This window comes from Enoplosus armatus, chromosome 13 (assembly GCF_043641665.1).
Source record: "Enoplosus armatus isolate fEnoArm2 chromosome 13, fEnoArm2.hap1, whole genome shotgun sequence".
In the NCBI taxonomy this organism is placed as follows: domain Eukaryota; kingdom Metazoa; phylum Chordata; class Actinopteri; order Centrarchiformes; family Enoplosidae; genus Enoplosus; species Enoplosus armatus.
This window is the reverse complement of record NC_092192.1, coordinates 4,271,837-4,298,506: the sequence shown is the minus strand read 5'-3', so window position 1 is coordinate 4,298,506 and position 26,670 is coordinate 4,271,837. Positions and strand designations below refer to the sequence as shown.

The following is a 26,670-nucleotide window of genomic DNA, read 5'->3' as shown; positions in this document are numbered from 1 at the left end:
TGACCAAATTAATTTAATTTGTCCAATACTTTAGATTATGACCAAATACCTGCAAAGCTAATGGCATTCCCATCAGCCTCAGCTGCACTTTTAGTGCATAACACAAACATTATACCTGTTAAAAAATCAGCATGTTAGCATTTAGCTCAAAGCCTGAGTACAGCCTCACAGAGCTGCTAGCAAGGCACTTGTTTGTTTGTTTTTTTGGCCACTTGGGGGCAGAAGAACTCCACAACAAGCTGACACACACATATCCCTGACATATTATCACTTTATAGGTGTGTTATTGCGAGCATGTTAACAAACGTGCAGCAGATTGTAATATTCACTCTCCTATTTAGCTTCGAACTTTTTCTTTTTCTCTCCACCAACTCCTGAGAAAAATATCTGGCTCTTTAGCTGCTAGATGTAGTTGCTAACGTGTGCGTTTTTCCTCCCGCTCAGGACCTGGAGAACACTCCTCGCGGTGAGGAAGCTGAGGAGGAGGTTCTGAATGAAGCTCCGCCGTTACCTGATGAGGAAGATGAGGATTTGTCAGAGTACAAGTTCTCCAAGTTTGCAGCCACATACTTCCAGGGTGTTTCCACTTACACTTACATCAGACGGCCGCTAAAACAACCTCTGCTCTTTCATGAGGATGAAGGAGACCAGCTGGTGAGAACATAAAGCCCTCCTCACCTTCCAGCCATCCACTTATTTATTCACATGTTTTGGAGTCAGCAGATCCACTTAAAGGAATACAATTATTCGTTTTCTCGCTTTAGATATTATTAGTTAGATATTATTTTCATATCCATGCTAAGAAAACATATTATAACAGACAGGTTACTAAATGACTCACTTACCTTCCTGCTGATTTAAACATCCTGTCCTCCAGGCTGCATTAGCAGTGTGGATCACCGTGTTGAGGTTCATGGGGGACCTCCCAGAACCAAAGTGCCAGATGGTCATTAATGACGGCAGCGAAAAGATCCCCGTCATGACGAAGATCTACGAAACTCTCGGCAAGAGGACTTACAAGAGGGAGCTGCAGGAACTGCAGGTGGAAGGAGAGGTGAGAAGTTGCTGAACGGTCCAATAACTCTTGATGCTGAGGCTCAGGTCTGTGACGTGGTCACCAAACACATAAAATGTCTTCATGCGTCCCTCCGTGTTTGTGTCTACAGAACAGCTCCATAGACAGCCAGAAGAGGAACAGTGTCAGACACAAACTTGTGTCTCTCACCCTGAAGAGGAAATCCAAGATCACTGAGGAGGTGAGATTCAAACCAGCAACTTCTTTTGAAGTTATCGCCAGAATTTGCTGTTTATACTTTCCTGAACCATCAGAAAGTACTACTCCCGGAGCAGGGACCTGAAACTGTCTAAATTTAGTCCGGTTCCTTCTGCCGACACACAAGTAAAGTTTCTGTTGCTCAAAAGGTTCTTTGTCCCTGGGAAAGTTCGGCCGGAGAAGTTCTGTTGAAGTGTTAATTGAGTTTTTAGTTAAGTTTTTTTCTGGCAGGTGACCAGGCGGTTGACAGAGGGGGACTACGGCCTCCAGGGGAACAGCATGCTGGAGGACCGACCCACCTCCAACCTGGAGAAACTTCACTTCATCATCGGCAACGGCATCTTACGGCCCGCCCTCAGGTGACCCACCAGCAACTGCAGTTTTAGTACCTTACAGTAATTTCCTTTAATGTCATCACCAAATCCAGACTAGCGCGTGGCAGCGTGGGTGACTCCAATAATAAACTCTAGCATAACACACACGAATCTTTGACTGAATTGTCAGTGGTGGAGTAGCATTCTGGGTAATGTAGGCGCCACGTTTTGCCAAAGAAGAAGAATGCGCAGCATAAAAAAGATGATATCTCTGGTTCTGTTGCATAAATTTTAATATATATATTTTTTTACCTTCTATCATGACTCCTTTAAGGGGTTATTTTGACCTGATGGTACAAATTTTAATGGCAATTTCAGTCCACTAACGCTAATTTACGACAGCACTGTTGTTTTGGATGCGGATGTGGTTTCGTTCAGCTGTTGTTTTTCGGCCTCAGGGATGAGATCTACTGTCAGATCTGCAAACAGCTCACTCAGAATCCGTCGAAGAGCAGCCACGCCCGTGGATGGATCCTGCTGTCTCTCTGCGTGGGCTGCTTCGCGCCCTCAGAAAAGTTTGTCAAAGTAAGAAATCTCTAAATCTCTCCTGATTAGTCCGTTTCCACACGGCACTGTCTTTTGTGGTATTTACTGGATCAGCTCTGTCTTCTGCAATCACTTTTTTCAAATTCATATTTTGTAATTATTGATGAAAAAAATTCAGGAAATAAAGGCTGAATGCGAGTGAGGAATGCTCACGTGAAGGAGCAGGAAAGATGTTAAAAAGTCAGCAATCTCATTGTAACTAAACTTTAAAAGACGTTTTACTAAAATGGGATTTAGTCCAAAGACTTCGGCTGATGTTTGTTGTCTAGAAGCATCTAACGATGTCCTGCTGCTGCACAGCAGTTCCTTTCCTTTGTCTGTACTTCATCGAGCCCATAATCAAAAGCAATTCCTGCTGTGAACAAACATCATACACACAATAAAAACAACTATGTAACGTTGAGAAATCCAGACTGAACAGAGCAGAGGAAATAAACCCTGTGTTTACTGGAATCATTAAAGTCCAGTCGAGGATATCGACAGGACAGATCTGAACTGAAAACACTCAAAGTCACAACTTTGGAACCAACATTTCCTTCTTTCAACCTCTTTTTGTGAGGATTTGCTGCTTTTCTTGGTCTTATGCAACAATAAACTGAATATATTTAGTTTCTGGACTATTGTTGGGATAAAAATGAATGTGTGGATTAATCAAACATGAAAATATTAGTTTTTTTCAGCCCTAATTGAGAAATTACTATTTTTTGATCCATTGTTTTGGTGTTGGCGTCGAGACACCTCCAGCAGCCACTGTTGTTGAACAGAAAAAATAAATAATTTATCTAATATATCAGTGATAAATGTCAACTTTTGCAGCCAAATGGGTAAAATATTCACAAAATAAACCATCACATTTTGCAATTAACCTTTGAGATGACTTTTATCCCTTCAGTCAAACAAAAAACCTCAGTCTCCATCTTTTCTCTCTTTTCTTTTCTATCTGTTTGTTCTTCCGTGCTTCAAGCACCTCATTTAAATGAAGCTTTTCTGTAACTCTACCTGATGTTTTTTTCCCTCCCTCTTTCGTCAGTACTTACGGACATTTTTAGTTAACGGCCCCCCTGGTTATGCTCCATATTGTGAGGAAAGGCTGAGGAGGACATTTGTCAACTGCACCAGGACGCAGCCGCCATCTTGGTTGGAATTACAGGTACTGAACACGTTTGCTGCTCTGTGTTTGTGTTGTGTTGTCTGCTCACTTCGGTCTTCAAGTACTTGCAGGTCCCGAAAACTTGAAATGTATTGAATAAAGTTTCCTCAGAAATTCTACAATATTTTTGTATCCGAGACTCTATAACCTATAATCTAAAAGTAGGATAGTTTCGATAGTAAATTGTGCTGCAGGAGACTTTTTTGTGGTGTTTCAGTCAGAACCATCAGACCTGCAGCAAACACCGTCACTACTGATGCTAGGTCGGTTTCATTTAATTAGATATATCTTTAGGAATTATTGTTATATTCTGCTTACTAAAAAAACACGATTGTGAAACTGATTCTCTGTGGTATTAAAGAGGTCTTAAAAAGTCTTAAATTTGACATGAACCTGTGGAAACCCTGTTGATGTTTCTACACAGCAAAACCAACACACCTCAACCATTTTAATAACATCTCAAGTGAGTTCATGTGATTCAAAAAAACAAAACAAGTGAGATCATTTTACTTGTTTCTGTTTCAGTTTTACGCCAAAAGAACAAAATATTCTTGAATTAAACCGATGGAATTATCTCGGCCACGTGTTAAATGTTTTAAAGTGACATTTGGAGGTCATAATAATGAATCGCTGTAGAACGTTTTGTTTATTAAGTACTTGATCTTTTTTTATTTTTGCCCCTCAGGCCACTAAATCTAAAAAGCCCATCATGCTACCAGTAACGTTCATGGACGGCACCACCAAGACTCTCCTGGCGGACTCCGCCACCACTGCCAGTGAGCTCTGCAACGCTCTGGCGGACAAGATCAACCTGAGAGATCGCTTTGGCTTCTCGCTGTACATCGCCCTGTTTGACAAGGTAAAACCAAGACATGCTCCTGAGACACGGCATGAGACCAGGATATATTCGGACTTATTAAAAGTCCGTGTTGTCCGATACGATGGAGGTTATATATTCAAAGATGCTTCCTCCACTGTTTATTGAATACATTTGTGGCACTGCCTCGGGTCAGGTGTCATCACTGGGCAGCGGTAGCGACCACGTCATGGACGCCGTCTCCCAGTGTGAGCAGTATGCCAAGGAGCAGGGCGCCCAGGAGAGGAACGCCCCCTGGAGGCTGTTCTTCAGGAAGGAGATCTTCAACCCCTGGCACAACCCCGCTGAGGACCACGTCGCCACAAACCTCGTTTACCAGCAGATTGTGCGAGGGGTGAAGTTCGGAGAGTACCGCTGTGAGAGGGTGAGCAGCTGAATTGTCCTGCTGGTAACTCTCTGCATGCTGTAATCAAAATAACAAAAAAACACAACTTTGACTGTATCTGAGCCCCTTTTCTTGATATCTTAACCCTGTTAGACCCTAATGATTGACTTATCTACGTATTTAGGTTTATTATTTCTGGACTGTTATTATTCTTATTTGTTAGTTATCACATATTGTCTGTAAAGAAAAAGAAAGTTGTCAGATATTGGTTTTGTCTCTTTGCCCCGTGTCTGTCTGACAGGAGGAGGACCTCGCAGAGCTGGCCTCGCAGCAGTACTTTGTGGATTACGGCTCTGAGATCCTCCAAGACCGCTTGCTCAGCCTCATCCCCTCCTACATCCCCGACAGAGAAATCACCTCAACTAAGACTGCAGAGAAGTGGGCTCAGCTCACCATCAACGCCCACAAAAAGGTATCTGCCGCAGTGGCCGCCAACACCGACACTTCATTGGGCTTTTTGAACGACTCGTTCGACGTTAACTAACTTTCAACCGACTTTGCAGGGATTACAGACTAAAAGGAGGCTGAACACGCAGAAGGTGAAGGAGGACGTGGTGGATTTTGCTCGTTTAAAGTGGCCTTTACTCTTCTCGCGCTTCTACGAGGCCTTTAAATTCTCAGGTTGGTAACAGTCTACTGTGTCTCGTGCTGTCACTACTCTAGGTTCTTTCATGCATATGACACCTGTCTGTCCACAGGACCTAGTCTGCCCAAGAACGACGTGATCGTGGCGGTGAACTGGACTGGGGTCTACTTTGTGGATGAACAGGAGCAGGTCCTTCTGGAGCTCTCGTTCCCAGAGATCACTGCTGTGTCTAGTAGCAGGTAAGAAACCACCAAGTCCATTAGCAATGCTAATAAAAATATATATATATGTAGGTCAACATTTTAAATGTGAGAAACATTTAAAGTGAGACACCAGCGAGTACAGTATTATGAAACAATTTAACAAATCTAAATCCTGATAAATTATATGTAAGTCACATGTGTAACAGTAGAGGACAAGTAGTGTTTGGAAATCAATCTACATGATGAGCCTGAGTTTCTCTCCATAACTGAAGGGACGAATGTGGGATTATATTTTTCGTACATCGTGAAAAGCCAAATGTCATTTTCCAGAGGGGGCAAACTGCAGGGCCAGAGTTTCACCTTGGCCACCATCAAAGGAGACGAGTACACGTTCACCTCCAACAACGCAGAGGACATCCGCGATCTGGTGGTCGCCTTCCTCGAGGGTCTGAGGAAGAGGTCCAAGTACGTGGTGGGACTGCTGGACTGTCCCAACCCGGGTAAGACTCAGTGGTGGTTTGAAATGGTTGATCGTATAATTGGTAAATCTGCTGCTACTGTAGGTGTGTTTTTGGAGAGCTGAACCTTAAACTTCATGTATATATATATTTTTTTTAAAAACGGTCTGTATATGTGATCGTCATCTCGCAGCAGGAGTAGACTCCACGTTCCTGAGTTTCTCCAAGGGGGATCTGATCATCCTGGACGAACACGACGGAGAGCACGTGATGAACTCCGGCTGGGCTCATGGCATCAACGACAGAACCAAACAGAGGGGGGACTTCCCTGCCGACTGTGTCTACGTGCTGCCCACCGTCACCAGACCGCAGTATGACATAGTGGTGAGTGTGGCTAACATCTGGTATCTGTTCCCTGTATATTTAACACTTTCATACTGGCTGGTCCACTTTCATTTCGCAACATTTTCATTTTTATCTGACAGCTATAAAAAGTCTTAAAAAGCATTGAATTCAGTTTCCACAAAAAAAGGCCTTAGAAAATGTTTTTGTATGTAACCAGTGATGGAGACGCTGAACAGAAGTTTCTGAGCAAAAAGACAAACTTTTGTACGCTAATGAATAATTCCAGCACACTCTGTTTTTATACCGATTAAACAAACAAGATATAAGGGGTGTTAATTGGTGAGCTTTAGACGTGCTGGTACGTGCTAGCTGTTTTCCCCCGCTTCCAGTCGTTATGCTAAGCTAGGCTAACCACCTCCTGACTCCAGCTCCATACTAAAAGCTTTGATATGAGACTGAACCGTTCACTCCCTTGACACATGTATAAAAATCGGATTAAATATTATGTCAGGAGGAGATTTTTGTTTGAAGATGATCGAAGTCTAACGGCTCTAACGTGTCTTTTTCCACCTTTTTCCACCTCAGGCTCTGGTGACCATGACTCCTGATCAGAGGAGAGAATCCATCGGTTTGTCTCACATGAACCTTTCTGACAAGGAGGACAAAACTAAGGCGTACACTCTGGAGGAGTTCTCCTACGACTACTTCAGGTGCGTTTCCTAACCCTCCAGTAAGATCAGTGGATAGTTAACGCTTTAAATTTAAAGCTGTTTTATGCATGAATGTTGTATAAAAATGTGTGCTCCATCATTTCTAACCCCTCCTGCTCCTCGAGTCCAGACCTCCTCCTAAGAGCACTCTGAGCCGGGTGATGATCTCCAAGTCCAGAGGGAAGGAGCGTCTGTGGAGCTGCACCAGGGAGCCTCTCAAACAGCCTCTGCTGAAGAAAGTCCTGGCTCACGAGGAGCTCTCCCAGGAGGCCTGCCTGGCCTTCATAGATATCCTTCAGTGGAGTGTGTGTGTGTGTGTGTGTGTGTGTGTGTGTGTGTGCGTGTGTTAAATGTTTGCATCAATGGATCTTGTTTTGACTTTAATCTCTTTTTTTCTCTTTAATCTCAAACCCTTTTCCCCAAACTTGCTTCACAATGAGCCATTAATTAGTGCTTAACGGTGATATTCAGTATTTTTACTGCTGTCAATAAATCCCATTTTACTTCACTACAGTTATTTGACAGTTTTAGTTACTAGTCACTAGTTATTTAAGATTTAGTTTAGTCAATTAATCAATAAGTCGATTAGCAGAAGATTAATTGCCAATTCAATCTCATGGTTCCAGCATCTCACATGTGAAGATTAGCTGCTTTTCCTTTTAATTATTTTACTTAGATTATATTTCACTTTGAGCTCTGCGTAACTGTGACGGCATTTCGCACTATTTTCTGAATCCTGCTTTTACTAATAATAATCTTTTTAATAATAATCTAATGATATGATATATGATAGTATAACATTTTTACTGCATTGAGCACTTTTACTTTTAATACTCAATACAGTGTGGTATTAGTACTTTTACTTAAGTAAAGGATCTGAATACTTCCTCCACCACTGTTTATCCCTCTATAATAATCCCTCAATGTATAATAATGTGTGTAATATTTTTGTGTACCTGCCAATCGGGTGCAATCGATCGTCTGTTTTGAAGTCGAAGACGTCTTTCTGTCGTTGTGTTCGTGGTTGAGGTCCTTGACCCTCGGCTGCACCTGTGATGAAGTACATGGGCGACTATCCGTCCAAACGGGTGCGTTCAGTCAACGAGCTCACGGATCAGATCTTTGAAGGAGCGCTGAAGGCCGAGCCGCTCAAGGACGAGATCTTCTGTCAGATCCTCAAACAGCTCACTGACAATCACATCAAGTAAGTTTGAAGCGCAACCCTCACTGAACCTACACACACACACACACACACACACACACACGCATGTTGCTAACAACATGGTGGTCACTAGTGTTGTGCTCACTGCTGCCCCCAAGTGGCCAAAAAAAATCAGTTGTTGCAGGTTTAAACACCTGACTTTGTGCATGAAGGCATTGTTGAGACGAGAAAAGGGCCTTTGCTTACCTTGTTGTGCTGTTTGTGTGTGTGTGTGTGTGTGTGTGTGTGTGTGTGTAGGTTCAGTGAGGAGAAGGGCTGGGAGCTGCTGTGGCTCTGCACTGGTTTGTTTCCTCCCAGTAACATCCTGCTGCCTCACGTCCAGAAGTTCCTCCAGGCTAAGAAGCACTATCCGCTGGCTCCAGACTGCATGCAGCGGCTACAGAAAGCCTTACGGTAACACACACACACACACACACACTCTGTTGTGTTCAGTTTACATCTGTTTCATCTGTTATCTGTTGTCTGCTGTAGAAATGGATCCAGGAAGTACCCTCCTCACCTGGTGGAGGTGGAGGCCATCCAGCACAAGACCACTCAGATCTTCCACAAAGTTTACTTCCCAGATGACTCTGACGAGGTGATGACTAAAATACTAAATATATATAATAATATAATAACTAATAACTGCAAGGGTTAGACTGATACTCTATATGGGGCTTGTATTATTATCTTCAAATGACTTTTAAAAGACTTTTAAAAAGTTGAATTCATTGGCAATAAAATGCAAAAATGAAAGTGTTTAGCAGCTACAGTCTTACGTTAGTCTGGTATGACCAGTAGCTAACGGTGGCTAATATTATTAGCTAATGTTAGCTAACATTAAGATAAACATTTACAGACATTACAGAGTCAGTTTGCTGCTACACTGTTTTAGCATTTAGCATTATCCCGTCACTTTGTTGTCAAGTTACATTACCTAATTTTAACAGATTCTTCAGACTTCTTACAAGTAAAGAAGCATTTTGACATTATCCAAAGTGTTCTGAATGATTTTTATGAGCCTGTAAGGTCTAAATAATCCTTCAGCTTGCTGGAAATCACGAAAACAATCATAACTGGAGATGTTTATTAACACGTAGTATACATGGCCCTTCTGTAAACCTGCCATTGTGAACATATTTGCCGTAAAAACAGACATCTTTCACATCATTTCTTACTCTTACTCATCTGGGTCTTTGTATATGTGCAGGTGTTTGAGGTGGAGTCGAGCACCAAGGCCAAAGACTTCTGCCACAACATCTCCGGACGTCTTCTGCTCAAATCCTCCGAAGGCTTCAGTCTTTTTGTGAAGATCACAGACAAGGTGAAGATCTGTGGCCGGCGTCTATTTAGTATTCACATCTACTTTGTAACGAGGAGTTAGGAGTTCACATCTACAAACGCTCTATAAAGAATTTCAGGGTGTGACTTTCTGTTTTCCAGGTCATCAGCGTGCCTGACGGCGACTTCTTCTTCGACTTTGTGAGGCACCTGACCGACTGGATCAAGAAAGCCCGGCATGTGAAAGACGGTAAAATAAAACACGAGCTTTTCTTTAAAGCTGTTTTTTCTACATCGTCTCGTCGATTTATCTCCCCGTAACTGTGGATCTCGTCACCTCCGTGCAGGCGTGGTGCCTTCGCTGACGTATCAGGTGTTCTTCATGAAGAAGCTGTGGACCAACACCGTGCCAGGAAAAGACTCCATGGCTGACTCCATCTTCCACTACTACCAAGTGAGCGGTCTCTGTAACAGCTCCCAGAAATGTCCACTTAACAAGTGTATGTGCAATGAGAAATTAATAGTTTTCAGCTAATTTTAGGGTCTTTCTTCTTGTTGTTACTTTGAGACACTGATACCTGATGAGTCAAACCACCGACATGAATCACTTCTTCAGTGAATTTATAATAAATGCATCAAAGACTCAATAAACTACTAATTATTTTGTTTTGTTTTGTTTTAGTAGCGACTTATAGTTGTAGCTTCCATAGCTTTGGTTGCTACGTTTTTCAGGACAGCGGAATACATTTTAAGACTTTAAGAGTTTCTCTGACTCAACCAACAAAAACCTGAACAACCGCCTCGACCTCATCCACACTCGTTGCCATTTTTCCAGCCTACAAAGCTTTTTTTCTGAGCTGAGGACATGTATGATCACAGCCGCCGCACACAGAGTAACAGCCTTATTTTAACAGGAGCTCGAAGGGTTTGTGGAAGAGAGAAATATTGAGATATTGTGGAGGTAACGTTTAGCATAGATGCTAATACATTTACTGACTGTCTTCTCTCTGCAGGAGCTGCCTAAGTACCTGCGAGGCTACCACAAGTGTTTGAAGGAGGAGGTGCACCAGTTGGCAGCGCTGATCTACAGGGTGAAGTTTGAGGAGGATAAATCCAACTTCCACAATATTTCCAAGATCCTGAAGGAGCTCGTCCCTCAGGACCAGATCAGACATCTGTCCCCCGACGACTGGAAGAGGGTGAGCGGACACGTTGGAGAGTAAAATCAAGGCTTCACCTTCAGAAATGTATAGTTTATATCTTCCTGGTTTGTTGTCCTGTCTCCCTCTCAGTCCATCATGTCGCTGTTCAACAAGCACTCAGGAAAAACTCGAGAAGAAGCCAAACTCTCCTTCCTCAAAATCATTTACAAGTGGCCCACGTTCGGTTCTGCCTTCTTTGAAGTCAAGGTAAAGAAGTTCGACCGCATTCGTTTTTAAAAGCTGAATGTTAAACTAAGATTTGGAGAGGCTCCATGTTTTCATGTAGTTATGTTGTTTTGTTTGTTACTCAGATCAGAAGTACTCAGATCTTTTACTTAAAAAGTACTCATTATGCAGAATGGCTCATTTCAGAATGTGTATTATATTACTGGATTATTATTATTGATGCATTAATGTGTTCATCACTTTCACGTTGCAGCTGGTGAAGGTGGAGCTAATTACAACGACTTTATATACTACTGTGTAGTTTAATCTGTAATAATAAATCATAATTTATTAGTTGGTTATATTTGATATTAATAATCTGAAATAATCTGAATCTGCAAAGTAACTTAATCTTAAAAATCAATGTAGTGGAGTAAAAAGAACTACATCTGCCTCCAAACTTCAGTTGAGTAGAAGTATAAAGTACTTAGTAAAAGTACTTTCCACTACTGCTTTTTTAAATTAACCTATTGTGTTCATTCTGCAGCAAACAACTGATCCAAACTACCCAGAAACCCTCCTGATAGCAATCAACAAGCATGGAGTCAGTCTCATTGATCCCAAGTCTAAGGTGGGTCCACACGTATTATATATCTGTGTGTGTGTGTGTGTGTGTGTGTGTGTGTGTGTGTGTGTGTGTGTGCTCGTCTCACTCCTCGTCTTTCCTGCAGGACATCCTCACCACTCACCCCTTCACTAAGATCTCCAACTGGAGCAGCGGCAACACGTACTTCCACATCACCATCGGGAACCTGGTCCGAGGCAGCAAGCTGCTGTGTGAAACCTCTCTGGTGAGTCACTGATTTTATATGATGATGATGATGATGATGATGATGAACAACAACACACAGGGATGAAGATGCACGACACTGCTCAGAATAACCAGGAAGTAAAGGCTTGGGCTTTTAGCTTTCAAAAGAAAAGCGTGAGAGTTTAAATACGTCAAAAAACAGTTTGTCTGTTTTGGAGTTCTGCTTCAACAGAAGTGCTCATCACATCTTTCAGACGTCGGATTAAAGTCTGCGTCCGTCAGTTTCTGAAACATTCTCACGATGTGATTGGTCAGCTGTGAGGAGGTGGGAAGGGAAGCAGGGATTTAACTTCCGTCTCCAGCTCTTGTTACACAACTATGTCACCTTTCACGTGAACAACAGAGTGCAACACTTCAGGTTTCCATCCATCTGTTTTTATGCACATTTTCAATTTGCGCATAAAAAAAACCATTTGTTTTTATTTTTATTAATGAATGTCTTGATAAAAAAAGTTTGTTTATCAAGACATTAATTATTTAAGTTGTCAAAAAACCTGAGACGACGCTGAAAATTAAAAAAAAAATCTCAAAATGTCGCAAAAAAAGTTTTTTGCACTTGGCTGCGACGGAAAAGTTGGATCCAACAATCGCTGTAAACATCAGGTCCGTGTGGAGCGATGAGGAGACTGTAACCTTCCTCACATTAATACATGAAACAGAAATGTAATATTTAATAACCTCAGATGAGCCCTTTAAAGACTGTAAAACTATTAAGAGGGATGTGCTGAAAAACAGAGGATGTCTTATCAAAAAGCAGTTGATGTTATACAAAAATAAATTTCAATTTAAGTTGAATGATTAATTATCTGTGTTCAAACTTTGTTACTTCCAGGAAATAAATCACTCCAATTTTAAAACCACAGGAAATACTTTTGATCATATCAAAACCATGTGCGGCATACATCCCAATGAATAAATATCAGTGTATGGCAGTATGTCTGACCTTTGACCCCGGACCCCCTCAGGGCTACAAAATGGACGACCTCCTGACCTCTTACATCAGCCAGATGCTGACGACCATGACCAGACAGCGAAGCTCCCGGGGAAACAGCAAGTGAGCAGCGGGCTGGAAACTCATCGATCACAATCAATCAATCAATCAATCAATCATTCACTCACACGCGCAGCCGGCCACATGCACAGTGTGAAGACACGTAAACAAACTTCTTTCATTACACCAACTGTATGTTCTTCAAATTGTCCCACCAAGTGGTTATTGAGGCAGTTGATTGGTGGTTAAACTGTGACGCTGTTATGCCAACGTGTTCCTTCATGTTATTATGTGTCGGCCCTGTCTTAAAACTCACCGATTGCCTTTAAAAGACCCAAACATACCACACGTCACGCGGCAATTTGGACGGCTGTCTGTAAGCAGCATAACCTCGGTTTACTATTGCAACTGTTTTTAGACCCAATTCAACGCCACAATGTTTCCTCAAATGTCTGCAAGAAAACAAAACGGTATTGTAGCTTCTCGCTTGATTTACAAAACAATCTGATCTTTAAATCCCAGGACAAGCCTGACCGACCCCCCCCCCCCCCACAACACAGAAGTCTGCTTGTTCATTTTTGTTTGTCTTGTAAAGTAGCTTCATTTTTCAGACGCATCCTTATTTATGCTCAGAGTTGTTACGAGTTTACCAAACCAGCATCACATATAGAGTCACTTTTTGAACGTGTTTTAGATCAATTCTCTTAAAATATCGACCAAAGCTAACCTGTCATTCATCAAACTACCCTTCAGATCACGGTTAGTGTTTTAGGTTGCCAATCTATGCAGTCAAACCTGGACGTATTAAGAAGAAACTCTGGATTTAAACTTTTATTTAAATGTAACCTGATGAGTTTTTATCCCATTGTTAGTCATGCATGTGCAAGGAAACAGACCGTATGTGTGCCACAAAGTCCAAACACCACTTGTTTGTATGTGTTGATCCACAGTAGTTAAGACTGTTTTTAGACCATGTTCATGTCGTATACACAGGTTCTGTAGATGGTGACTGATTTTACGCTGTCTGTCTTTTTTCTAAATGTACGAACCATTAGCGTTGATTTTTAAGCATCAAGTCGTAATCGTAATTTTTTTTTTGGACCGTGTTTATTGAGGAGAAACTGTGTCATCCATGATGTGACCACACATCCTGATGTAGACATGAATAAATGACATTTTGCAAAGAGAAGCGCAGAAAACGATCATTTCTCTTAAATATGGGCTGAACTGCTGTAACCTGCGAGGAGCCAGAGGACCACGCAACGTTCAAAGACATGCAAGTAATGTCTGAAAATATCCTTAAGTTCTGATACACCACATTATACACTCTTTTTATTGGCTCTTTCTATGCGGTTTATTCTATCTATCTATCTGACACATAAAACCACGATTTCTCATTTTTACACTTTTTGTTTTGTACATATTAAACAAATGATATATAATGTGTTAATTAATGAGCTTTAGAAGTGCTGGTGGACAGAGCCTGGCTAGCTGTCTCCCCTCGTTTCCAGTGTTTGTGCTAAGCTAAGCTAACCAGCTGCTGGATGTAAATTAACAGACAGACGTAAGCGTATTCCTCAAAATGTCAAACTAGGCACATTTTGTTTTCACTTTATGAGGAAAAAAATCACTAAAACATTCAACCTGAGAGGAACATTAGATTGTTTATGTGATAAAAAAGTGTTTCTTACGAAGTGAAGACATGTTTCCACCACTTTATTTCACTAAAACAAAAAGTGCACTTGACAATGTAATCTGCTGAGATCTTACAGGTTGGCAGTATGGCGGCTCAGGGTTGCCAGGTTGGCTCCTCTCAGAGGCGGCGGTTTAGTGCTCAGTCACGGTTGCCAGGTTGGGCGTCCTCTCTGCTTGGGAGTTAGCACTGGAGACCGACCAAATATCACTCATCTCTGTAAGTTCAGATTCACAAAATGATGGACGTCAGCGGTGTCACATCTCATGTAAACAGTAAGTGGTGGGAAAGGAAAATATAGTAGTGTTAAATAAATGTTCTTATGAAAGCTGTAGCAGCAGACACCCAGTTACTGTCTTACATAATTAAGCACAATATTTACTGCAATTTAAAGATTTTAAATTATTGTTTAGCCTACCGATTGTTTTCTCGATGAATCCAGAAAACAGTTTGGGCAATTAAATGTCAAAAAATAGTGGAAAATGTCTTCAAATGTCTCGTTTTGTCTGACAAACAGCCCAAAACCCAAAGATATACCGTTTATGTCTTGTGGGTCTAATTAAATTAAAGTTCTTATAAACATAAAGGTTATTATGATGATGTGATAACACACAGATAAAACAAACAAAGATACAGCGTGTTAATTTAGAGCTTTAGAGGTGCTGGTAGGTGGATTTTGTAACTTTTGGACTGAGCTAAGCTAGCTGTTTCCCCCGTTTCCAGTCTTTATGCTAAGCTAATCTAACCAGAAAGATATGAGAGTGGTATTAATCTTCTCAGGTACAACATGAAGCATTTTTGAGGATTTTTTTTTGCATGATTACTTCATTTGAGTACAAGAAGATCTACCTTATTCCAGATGTTGAGAGCTCGTAGCACATTTTCCCATGATGGTTTAATTCAAACTGTTAATAAACATGCTCAAATGTAGGTCTTTAAAAAATACAATAATGCCTGGAAAGATGCCTGGAAAAACTAGGTACGTAGAAAGAAGTGAGTGAGTGAGTTAGAAGAAGAAGTTTGTGTTCCCCAGACATTACTTGTCACATTTGTTTACAGTAGCTCACCTGTCTTGAACTTGATATAAGTGCCGTTGTCCAGCGTGATTTTGTTGCCCGAGCCGAAAGCCAGTCCTCTCTCTCGCCACCTGCATTAAAACAACAGGAGACCCGTGTTTTAGCTCCCGTTATTCAGACCAGACTCTCCTCGTAGTCCCGTCTGAGTGAAAAGCAGAGAGAGAACTTTTCTTTTTAACTGCGTGCGAGTGATTCACCAGTGAAAGATGAAGGTGACGAGGATCAGCACGAGGGACGCCAGATCAGTGAGAATCCACATCAGGTTATACTCATCTGGACTCTGAGAGACAGACAGAGACAGAAAGTGGTACTAGAGTAAAAATGTACGTTACATTACACGTCTGAACGTGCTTTCACTTTAAAACAGGAGCAGCTGCAGATTAGAGGTGTCTGCTGAGGTAGCTGGTAGTTGAGCTGTTACCATGAGGAGGAGAGGGGAGCTCATGGTGCTGAGGAGCTGGGGGGCGTTGGTGGTGACCGAGTGGACTCCGGTACACCAGGCCAGAGAGTAGAGCCACGGCTGGCTGATCACATACAGGTTGGTGGAGATGTTCACTGCAGCGTACTCACTGCACACAAAGTGAGGAGAGAAGTCAGGATGTGTTACAAAAGACCAGAGGCATGTCTGACACACACACACACACACACACACACACACACACACACACACACACACACACACACACACACACACACACACACACACACACACACACACACACACACACACACACACACACACACACACACACACACACACACACACACACACACACACACACACACACACACACACACACACACACACACACACACACACACACACACACACACACACACACACACACACACACACACACACACACACACACACACACCTGATGAGCTCAGTGGACATGGAGCTGTAGTGCAGGTTGAGCTTGACGATGTGGTTCCTCTGGAGCTCCTCTAGGGGGAGCCGGCTGCCTGATGTCTGCTGGAGCTCAGGATCGATCTCCTGGACCAGAGACCGCAGATCTGACGGCAGCCACAGCACCTGGTGAACGGGCGTCCAACACACACACACACACACACACAGAAACACATGCAGTGATAGTAAATAACGTAGAGGCTGTCACAGAGGACATCAGGGGTAAATGCATTCATTCAATATAATGCAGTATTGAATTATACGATTTAATAAGTGAGTCTGGTGTGACGCCGTCTTTAAACAAGAGAACAGAAGAGTAAACATCTTCACGTTTAATAACTACTCCTTGGTTCCAGTTCAATATAAGACACATTAACTCAACAATGAACAGAACAGAAAAATAACCTGATAATCAGTTTAAATATAAATTATAAATATAATCTGGGGGCAGCAGAAACACAGAATTACGTTTATATGGAGAACTACACCATTAGCAAACAGTTACAGAACAACGCTGGATTTCATTTGCTGTCGTTTTTTAATGTGATGAAGAATGTCCAAGAAGAAGAAGTCCAATATTCACGCTGCTAAATGCTCCAGTGTGTTCACCAGAGAGCAGATGGTGCTGAGCAGGTAGTGTACAGTGTTCAGGTTATAATTCTCTGCAGATTCATCACTACAAGTCACATCGTCATTTGATTCATTTTTATTATAAAAATAACATTTATGGCCACTTTAAAGTGGATGTTTCTGCTCTAGTTGAAGCATCTGCCATAGCTGCAAATAATAAAAATACATTGTCTGGTTAAATCTCTTAAAATGTGACGATTTGTGATCTTTATGATCTGTTTCACATCACTCTGAACACGTCAGAGGATTTGTGGTAGACAAAAAAAAGCTATTTCAAGACACACTTTTGTGCTATACACTATTTTTAACATTTTATAGACGGACTAATTGTCCTGTTTTTGTTTCATTTGTAGTTTAGTTGGCAGTGTTTGTCTTTGTGTTACACCTTTGTCTCAAAGATGGTCTGATAAGCACTTAAAATAAACTGAGAAATGAGTTCACTTCTGTTTCGTTGACCTCTTTCCTGAGTAAATCTCCAACAACCAAACCAAAGCCTCACCTGCGAGGAGTGGATGGAGGACTGGTTCTGGATGACCTCCAGCGTGCGTTGGATCCAGGTATCTCTGTAAGGGTGACCTCTGGGCGGCCGGTAGAGGTCAAAGATCACCAGTTTGTCTTTCTGAGCCGCCAGCTGGAGGAAGACCTGCAGGCTGCAGACTGACTGTTTTCCTGCCCGCCGTCGGTCGTCTGCTCCCAGAGAGCCGGCTGAACCGAACGGATTGTGCTGGAAGGGACGCGAAGGGACAACCATCAATACCTAATTAATACTGTGACATAACATGCCGCCCAATGAGTTCCACGTGTTGTTGTTGTGAAGAGAAATTCTCTTGTTTCCAACATGTTGATAACAACAAAAACATTATACTTTGATTATTCTGCTCAGAAACAGGTTCATTGCCAAGCAGGTTTTATTTCACATACACGGAATTTGCCTTTGTGTTGTACTGAGTTAAATAAACTGAAGTTAAACAAAATAAAAGAATAAACACAGTGAAGATACGACACCACATCTGCTTCACTTCTGTCAAGTAAGTAAAGCAGGTGAAGTATTTGCATGCACACGTACTCCATCCATTTTACCTGATACTCTGTTCGATCATCATGAGGAGAACTAGTCTGTAGTGCTGCAGCTATTCATTATTTACATTACTGATGTATTGGATAATTATTTTCTCCATTAACTGATCAAACATTTTAGCTGAGAAGATGAAACTACGGCATGTTTGATGTTTTTGCCTGAACAATGAGCTGATGGTTAAAACTGCAGAATAATTTTCTGATTGATTAATCGAGTGTGAAAAAACAGTTGTGTAATGTCGCCTGTGGCTCGGTGACAACCGCCTTGGTGGAGAAGACAAAATAAACTCCACATAGAAAGTATTTTCTACTGCATTTAACTCACTGAGAGGAACCAGGCTCCGGCGTTCAGGCTCTCCACTTCGGCCCAGGTGAACATGGCAGCCGGGGTGTCGGTCCGGTTGGGGAAAACCTGGTGGATGTTGGTGGTCCGTCGCAGGGTCTGGTCATGCATCAGGAAGGGAACCCCATCATAGCTACAACCACGACGTGATGTTTAGTATTAAACGCTGCGTTTGACTCACAGCTGTTAGTCCGACTGTATTCGATCAGTGACAATAAACGCATCAGATGAAGCTCCAGCTGCTGACTGACCTGATGGTGACATCCGTCTCCAGACCTTCACTTCCTGTTTCCACGGCCTTCTCGAACGACATCAGTGTGTTTTCTGGAGCGAGCTGCGAACGGAGTCGCACACAGCGATGATTAATACACCATCAGTACCGGTCACATGCTGTAGTCAGTATACAGTGCATCCGGAAAGTATTCACAGCGCTTCACTTTTTCCACATTTTGTTATGTTGCAGCCTTATACCAAAATGGATTAAATTAATTTTTTTCCTCAAAATTCTACACACAACACCCCATAATGACAACGTGAAAAAAGTTTATTTGAGATTTTTGCAAATTTATTAAAAATAAAAAACCTGAGAAATCACATGTACATAAGTATTCACAGCCTTTGCTCAATACTTTGTTGATGCACCTTTGGCAGCAATTACAGCCTCAAGTCTTTTTGAATATGATGCCACAAGCTTGGCACACCTATCTTTGGGCAGTTTCACCCATTCCTCTTTGCAGCACCTCTCAAGCTCCATCAGGTTGGATGGGAAGCGTCGGTGCACAGCCATTTTCAGATCTCTCCAGAGATGTTCAATCGGATTCAAGTCTGGGCTCTGGCTGGGCCACTCAAGGACATTCACAGAGTTGTCCTGAAGCCACTCCTTTGATATCTTGGCTGTGTGCTTAGGGTCGTTGTCCTGCTGAAAGATAAACCGTCGCCCCAGTCTGAGGTCAAGAGCGCTCTGGAGCAGGTTTTCATCCAGGATGTCTCTGTACTTTGCTGCATTCATCTTTCCCTCTATCCTGACTAGTCTCCCAGTTCCTGCCGCTGAAAAACATCCCCACAGCATGATGCTGCCACCACCATGCTTCACTGTAGGGATGGTATTGGCCTGGTGATGAGCGGTGCCTGGTTTCCTCCAAACGTCACGCCTGGCATTCACACCAAAGAGTTCAATCTTTGTCTCATCAGACCAGAGAATTTTGTTTCTCATGGTCTGAGAGTCCTTCAGGTGCCTTTTGGCAAACTCCAGGCGGGCTGCTATGTGCCTTTTACTAAGGAGTGGCTTCCGTCTGGCCACTCTACCATACAGGCCTGATTGGTGGATTGCTGCAGAGATGGTTGTCCTTCTGGAAGGTTCTCCTCTCTCCACAGAGGAACTCTGGAGCTCTGACAGAGTGACCATCGGGTTCTTGGTCACCTCCCTGACTAAGGCCCTTCTCCCCCGATTACTCAGTTTAGATGGCCGGCCAGCTCTAGGAAGAGTCCTGGTGGTTCCGAACTTCTTCCATTTACGGATGATGGAGGCCACTGTGCTCATTGGGACCTTCAAAGCAGCAGAAATTTTTCTGTAACCTTCCCCAGATTTGTGCCTCGAGACAATCCTGTCTCGGAGGTCTACAGACAATTCCTTTGACTTCATGCTTGGTTTGTGCTCTGACATGCACTGTCAACTGTGGGACCTTATATAGACAGGTGTGTGCCTTTCCAAATCATGTCCAATCAACTGAATTTACCACAGGTGGACTCCAATTAAGCTGCAGAAACATCTCAAGGATGATCAGTGGAAACAGGATGCACCTGAGCTCAATTTTGAGCTTCATGGCAAAGGCTGTGAATACTTATGTACATGTGATTTCTTAGTTTTTTATTTTTAATAAATTTGCAAAAATTTCAAAAAAACTTTTTTCACATTGTCATTATGGGGTGTTGTGTGTAGAATTTTGAGGAAAAAAATTAATTTAATCCATTTTGGAATAAGGGTGTAACATAACAAAATGTGGAAAAAGTGAAGCGCCGTGAATACTTTCCGGATGCACTGTATGTAGGGGAGTGTAAACATTTTATCTCTGGAGTCCAAACATCTGGGTTCCTGTATCCAAACAGACCGTCACACTGTCCCAGAACAGATTCAGTATCGCTGCTTTGGATGGGATCTTTTATAAAACGTACTTATAAATCTAATATAAAACAGGAAACTTTCAGTCAAATGGTTTCACTGCTCTGGCAGGTCATTTTGCTGGTGTGAAAAGGTTTAATAATAATTTTAGAACTCGTGGTAATGATTTGTCGATTGACTTAATTAACTTGTTTCAGTCATTTTTCAAACAAAAATACAAAATATTCTCTAGTTTCAGCTTCTCAAATGTGAGAATTTGCCGTTTTTCTTTGTCATATGTGACAACAGATTAGACATCTCTGACTTTCAGACTGTTGGACCGACAAAACGAGTCACTGCAGACTTAATAATAATAATCAGATCAATCGATAAGGAAAGTTTAATTTCCTTTTTTTTTTTTTCAGGGGACTGGAGCCTTACATTAGACTGGATCATCAGACCAGTGCAGCGTAACGATCTGACTGAAAACATCATGTAAAATGGCTCAATAAGGATTAACCACCTGGCGTATTTATTTATTTTACAGTGTATCAACTGTCTGATGACATTATTGGTTGCTGCTCACCATGGGGGCTCCTCTGTGGCCGATGAGGACCGGTGCGGGGCCCAGGGTCCCCTCCTCTTTGATACAAGGAGAATACAAACCGAGGGGCACCAGGTAGAGTGCAGACAGGACAGTCAGGTACACCCCCATGATCAGGACCCGCCTCACTGAAACACAGAGAGTAAGAGGTTTGACTGAAAGCATCTGAGGACAAAATCAAGCATCAGTATTCAGTCGTGAAGGAGCTTTACAGTAAACTCTTAGTTCCAATGTGAACTTGCTTTTTAAATGAAGTGACAGTATCTTGATTTGGTGGGATGATCTGTTTTATTTCAAGATTACTGTTGTTGAAAAGCCTGACACAAACGGTGCCCCTCACCTCTGCTGCTCATGCAAAAGAAATGCAAAGCTATCGGCCAAGCCAGCGCCGTCATCAGTAAGACTCCACCCACATGTAAATAAGGAGCCGTCACCTGCGTCAGGTTACAAAACAAAACCCGGCATCAGGAGCGGAAACCACAACGGAGAGCTGAGAGAGAAGCGAAGGCTGAAGGGAGGAAGAGGAGGAGAGGCACCTGGAAGGAAAGCAGCAACGTCGTCCACTCTTTGCTCCACAGGTCAGACAAGACGGCGGTGGCTACGATGGAGAAAGTCAGACTCACCAGGATCCCAATCTGACGACGAGGCAAACAGGAAACACGTCATCCATCCGTAACACAAACACATTTCAAAGGTCCATTTGCATCGTCTGCTCGTCTTTTCTTTGTGGCTTCAGCAGTTAAGATTAATTCATTCAGGAACTCCCAACGAGATACAAGAGAGACAAAATACATTTATATATGCAACATCACAAAGAGGACATCACACACACTAAATATTACATTATTATACAACATTATAGTGCATTAGCTGTAGCAACTCCCACCCTTGGATCCATTATCCAATAGATTTGAAATCCAGTTTCAACAATTATCCAGTGACAGTGGTGCAACTGACTATATATGTGTTTCTTGCCCATTTTGACTCTAATGTTGTAAAACACTACCTTGTTTTCATCAGTCTGCTTGCTCAACTCCCCTTTCTTCACTTGGAAGTTTGCCGTCCTCAAACTGAGAAGCACCTGATTCACTAAATTTGATCACAAATGGCATTTTGTTTGCAAGCGGCCGTGGTACAAACGGGATTAACCCACATCCCTTACATAACTCACAGTGGTGAGTGGGACAGCTGTCTCGAGTAATGAATCGAATGACACCGTGGTGACGGCAGCAAACGACGTATCTCCAGTGTGGACAGTTTAAAGAAACAATTCGATTTCTGTTGACGGCATCAGAGTAGAAACGTCAAGCTCCGTAATCCGATCAAATGCAGACATTATCTCTGTTTTTGGGTTAAGAGCGAGCTTCAAGTGAAGCCTCACTATGACATTTAGTTTGAAAGCTTTCAATCACTTAATTGATCATTTGGTGATTGTGATGAACATGTAGGCCGAGCAAGAGGACAGGCCATCAAAAAGCTGCTGTAACCTCTTAAAGACACAAAGAGCTTTAAATACACACACACTGATTCGGAGGTCGATGTTTACCTTGTGACTCCAGTGTAAATAAAGCTTCTGGCCCTCTGACAACAAACACACGGCAAGCAGCTGCAGAGGAATAAGACACACACTTTAAATCTGATAGGTGATGCTGTGATAAACTGTCGTAAAGCACATCAAGAGACACTAAAGGCTCTGAGATGAGACTCCCTGTCCACACCTGTAGTCGACGCTCCTGTATCTGGTTTAAAAGAATAGTTCCACATTTGGGGATTTTTTCTTTTGCCTTCTTGTTGAGAGTTAAGAAGAGGAAACTGATCTATCGCTAGAGCTGGGGGGCTATTATCTTAGCTTAGCATAAAGACTGGAAGCAGGGGGAAACAGCTAGCCTGGATTTTAAGTTAAAAAAGTTCACTAATTAACAGTAAACAAACTGAGGGTTGAACTCACCACGAGTACAGTGATGTAGGTGAAGAAGCCTGCAGCGATGACCAGCAGCACCACAGACCAAGGAAACCAGAAGCCCATGTTCCCAAAGTTAAACCTGCACACTCAAGAGTAGAAACAGACTGTCAGTGACTGAAACCAGGAAGTGACCGTAAACCAAATAGATATAAAGTCTGAAATCCAGGATGTGCAGAGAGAGACAGACAAAGGACACAAACAAAGCCATCCATTTGTCACTTCAATGCTAACAACATATACAGACATCACGCTAACATTCTAGCATCACTGCTACTGTTTGTGCACAAGGTATCTTGCACGTAAACATGGCAACAATACTACAACACACCTAACTTTGGGTTAAACTGACTTAACTTAAGTTAACACAGGACGCCCCTGTGGTTTAGAGGGTTAGGATGCCGGCCATGAACCGTAAACATCCCCAGTTTGAGTCCAGATGGGGACCTTCGTTATTACCTGATCTTGAAGAGCGTCCCTGTGTCAAAATATAGTTTTAAAAAACTTAATTGTTTCAATTTTGTGCTTCCACACGTATGTTTTATATTCCTAAATTTAGTACTCAGCCCACCAGTCAAAGTCATTGTAGTCGTTCTTTGCTTGTCCCCAGAAGTACAGAAACACCAGCGTTAAGCAGAAAGCGGCCACAAGCAGAGCAAAGCTGACACCTTCCAACTGTCGGCAGCAGAGACAAAACATAAAACACAAGTTATCAAACTGCAATTTAATACATAGCATGTGTGGGTTTTTTCATTTACTGCCTTGTTGCCATGGAGATGGCAGGAGAAGTGTCACACACTGTGACTGTAAAGAAACTCTGCGTTTGTCACTCCGTCAGTTCAATAACGAAGTGACATGAGCTTTTAAAAGTGTATTTAACTGTTGTCCTGCCATGTTTGAAAACCATTTCTACTTGATGACTTGAAACTTGACCCGTTAACTTGATGCAAAGATTCTTAACTTTTATTGTTATACATTTGTTTGTAAGTTATAGTTACAAGTCACGTTTCACATTAAGATCTTTCATGCAAAACATGACCATCTTATAAAATAAAATAAAATAAAATAAACCTTGACCAGTTACAACATTACAAATCTGTTTTACATGTTATTGCATCAGTAAAAATAATCTAATATTATATGTATATAAAAACACTCTAACAGTACCTTTAAGTACATTTTGCGACTAATACTTGTGTAGTTTTTAGTACTGAAGGCAGGATTGGTACTTGGTTGTAATGGAGTATTTCTACATTCACGTGTTGGTATTTTTACTCACGTAAAAGCTCTGAATCTTTCCACCGCTGTTTGTTTGACTACATGTTTGGTGCTCATGTTACACCTGAAATTCACATGATTTCTTATATTGAGTCTTTTGAAAATGAGGTTTCTCCAGGCTTTTATTTTGATAAGACTGTAAACAACCTTTGGATAGTATTTACATCATCATCATCATCTTCCTCAAACAAACCAGTGTGGGATTCATTCATTCTGCATCATTTTAAGAGATTATGACGACACTGAGCGGACCAGATGTGTTAGCAGCTGTCTGACCTTGTTGCAGCAGCAGTCTCCAGACTGAGTGCAGCTCCTCTCTTGGCGTCTCCACCTGCAGCCGTACAGACCGGCCAGACACGACACCAGCGGCTGGTGCTCGTAGCGCCGCAGCAGTTTAGCACGAAGACCGCGCAGCCGGCCGAACTGCAGCTGGGATAATGTGGACGCCATGGCTCACACACACTCTGACACACCTTCCATCCTCCTCACACACACACACACACACACACACACACACACCTGAAACACAGGAACACAACAGTCACACAAGTATCTCTAATGAAATACCACCACAATCTGAATCAGAATCAGAATCAGAAATACTTTATTGATCCCCGGGGGGGAAATTGTACAATATTTCTATGCAAACATTTTAGTGACTTTCATACCGAATAAAAGTTTGCAAATAAGTACATTTGGCAAGTACACGACTATAAAAACAACTGTACAACTCAGTTACCAAATCTCAGCAGGAAACTCAGCAATTGTAGACTATTGTTAGAGTTTGTTTTTGTTAGTCTATGCAGGAAATCCTAGCTGCTCCCAGTTCCCAGAGAAGTAAAGTTTCAGATTTTCCCAGACCTCATTCAGCTCATTTTGTCCTTCACTGTCAGGTTTCTTTCACATGTGGCAGCTCTTGTGCAACTCAGGTGTGTTTCAGGTCATTATCTTTGCTGGAGATCAAAGGGCAGCACAGCTAGCTGAGAAGGAACTCTGTGTGGATTAAAATTACACTTTTATTGCAATTTACTTGGAAATATTTACATACATATAGTATCATACGTAAATAAAGTATATGCAAAGGGGTTATACAGTTTAAAACATAAATCAGAATGGAAAACCTGGTTTCTAGCATCTGTAAACAACTGGAATTTGTACTTCTGTTGTGGTAACTTCTTACTGTATTATCAGTATTTGTGCTCTGTCTGTTGTGAAAGATTATAAACTAAATAACCTGTTGTTCAAATAAAAACTGTAATAATGCAACAATAAAATACTTATAATATTAATGTAGGACTGTAAGAAAAACAAAGTCGTCAGTTGTGTCACACTTTGCAATGAAGGTGCTCTTTGGATATTTAAAAAAAACTTGCCAAATTCTATTCAATAATCTAACAATTCAATGTTGCTTTGCTTATCGGCATAAACAGAACAGAATTTAAGAACACCACCCTGCAGGTATGCTGGCAAATACAGCTCACATATGATCGTCAAAGGTTAATCTAATTATAATCACAATTTGCAGATGTGGTTTGCACCTATATATATGTGTTGTATGTGGGACGAATTAAAGACTGTAGAATATTGATTTGTAAAAACTGTGGATCATGTATAATCAGCTATCCGCAAGCATGAAAATATCAAATTGACACATTTTTATAATTCAGTCTGGTGAGTCACTCTACTTAAAAGAAAGAACGGGACCTATTGAGACCTGGTTAGAGCTACAGCATGAAACTGATCAGCACCCACACATCGACTCCAAAAAGCGGCTTCTGTATCTCTGACGTGACCCCATATCATTCTAATATCAACATGTAGCGTTAGTCATCCTACCTCCAGGTAAGCCTCCCGATAAACGGCAGAGAAGAAGCCGCAGTGCGCAGATCTTCCTCGGTTACCCGATGAAGAGCAGGTTGGCTCGGAGGATGACTTGTGTCAAGCTAACAAGAGTTACTTACACAGCTACCGGAAGCAAAATGCTTTGCCTTCAAAAATACAACACTAGAGCGTTTATTTAACACTTCTGGGTCGAATAAACTGATGTAAGTGTCGCGAACTAGCATTTTAGCTAGCATAGCTATCTTGTTCGCTTTATTTCAACGTGACTGAATCTTGCGAAGGTCTTTTGTTTACCACTTCATATGGCAAATTATAATGAGGTAAACTGCACAGACAACATTTTAGAGTTAACACAACAACACTGTTATTAATGTGCACTAAACTGGTGAACACAGTATGCCAAATAAATATCTTATTTCATCAGATTCAAACTAAATGTAACAAAAATCGTTTTATTTTGAAAATTGTCGCGGAAATGAATACATTGTAAACTCTGTGCTGCTTTACACAAGTTCCCGTTGATGCCCTTCAGTGTCCCTCC

General features: G+C 41.8%; 2 protein-coding genes across 2 annotated transcripts in view; one reads left to right on the top strand and one right to left on the bottom strand.

The window, feature by feature from the left end:
- myo7ab (myosin VIIAb) overlaps positions 1–12,685 on the top strand; it is a 31,077-nt gene extending 18,392 nt beyond the window's left edge. Inside the window, exons 22-47 of the mRNA XM_070917322.1 lie at positions 445–654; positions 878–1,054; positions 1,167–1,256; positions 1,505–1,632; positions 2,046–2,172; positions 3,224–3,343; positions 4,029–4,202; positions 4,357–4,584; positions 4,847–5,017; positions 5,109–5,226; positions 5,304–5,430; positions 5,725–5,894; positions 6,046–6,236; positions 6,783–6,907; positions 7,038–7,195; positions 7,958–8,111; positions 8,367–8,522; positions 8,601–8,706; positions 9,319–9,432; positions 9,552–9,639; positions 9,737–9,843; positions 10,403–10,588; positions 10,682–10,798; positions 11,304–11,387; positions 11,488–11,607; positions 12,593–12,685. Of these exons, the coding sequence (XP_070773423.1) occupies positions 445–654; positions 878–1,054; positions 1,167–1,256; positions 1,505–1,632; positions 2,046–2,172; positions 3,224–3,343; positions 4,029–4,202; positions 4,357–4,584; positions 4,847–5,017; positions 5,109–5,226; positions 5,304–5,430; positions 5,725–5,894; positions 6,046–6,236; positions 6,783–6,907; positions 7,038–7,195; positions 7,958–8,111; positions 8,367–8,522; positions 8,601–8,706; positions 9,319–9,432; positions 9,552–9,639; positions 9,737–9,843; positions 10,403–10,588; positions 10,682–10,798; positions 11,304–11,387; positions 11,488–11,607; positions 12,593–12,685 (3,639 nt within the window). The remainder of the gene's footprint in view (positions 1–444; positions 655–877; positions 1,055–1,166; positions 1,257–1,504; positions 1,633–2,045; positions 2,173–3,223; positions 3,344–4,028; positions 4,203–4,356; positions 4,585–4,846; positions 5,018–5,108; positions 5,227–5,303; positions 5,431–5,724; positions 5,895–6,045; positions 6,237–6,782; positions 6,908–7,037; positions 7,196–7,957; positions 8,112–8,366; positions 8,523–8,600; positions 8,707–9,318; positions 9,433–9,551; positions 9,640–9,736; positions 9,844–10,402; positions 10,589–10,681; positions 10,799–11,303; positions 11,388–11,487; positions 11,608–12,592) is intronic.
- Positions 12,686–14,319: 1,634 nt separating this feature from the next.
- Positions 14,320–24,737, bottom strand: LOC139295191 (glycerophosphodiester phosphodiesterase domain-containing protein 5-like). Its single transcript, XM_070917323.1, has 15 exons — positions 24,564–24,737; positions 23,581–23,684; positions 22,998–23,091; positions 22,596–22,655; positions 21,586–21,684; positions 21,390–21,483; positions 21,032–21,177; positions 18,599–18,681; positions 18,330–18,480; positions 17,427–17,651; positions 16,266–16,423; positions 15,809–15,956; positions 15,585–15,667; positions 15,379–15,458; positions 14,320–14,528 (listed from the first exon to the last, which is right to left on the bottom strand). The coding sequence occupies exons 1-15, from the start codon at positions 24,735–24,737 to the stop codon at positions 14,446–14,448; spliced, it is 1,782 nt and encodes a 593-aa protein (XP_070773424.1). The 3' UTR covers positions 14,320–14,445.
- Between the last annotated feature and the right edge of the window lie 1,933 nt (positions 24,738–26,670).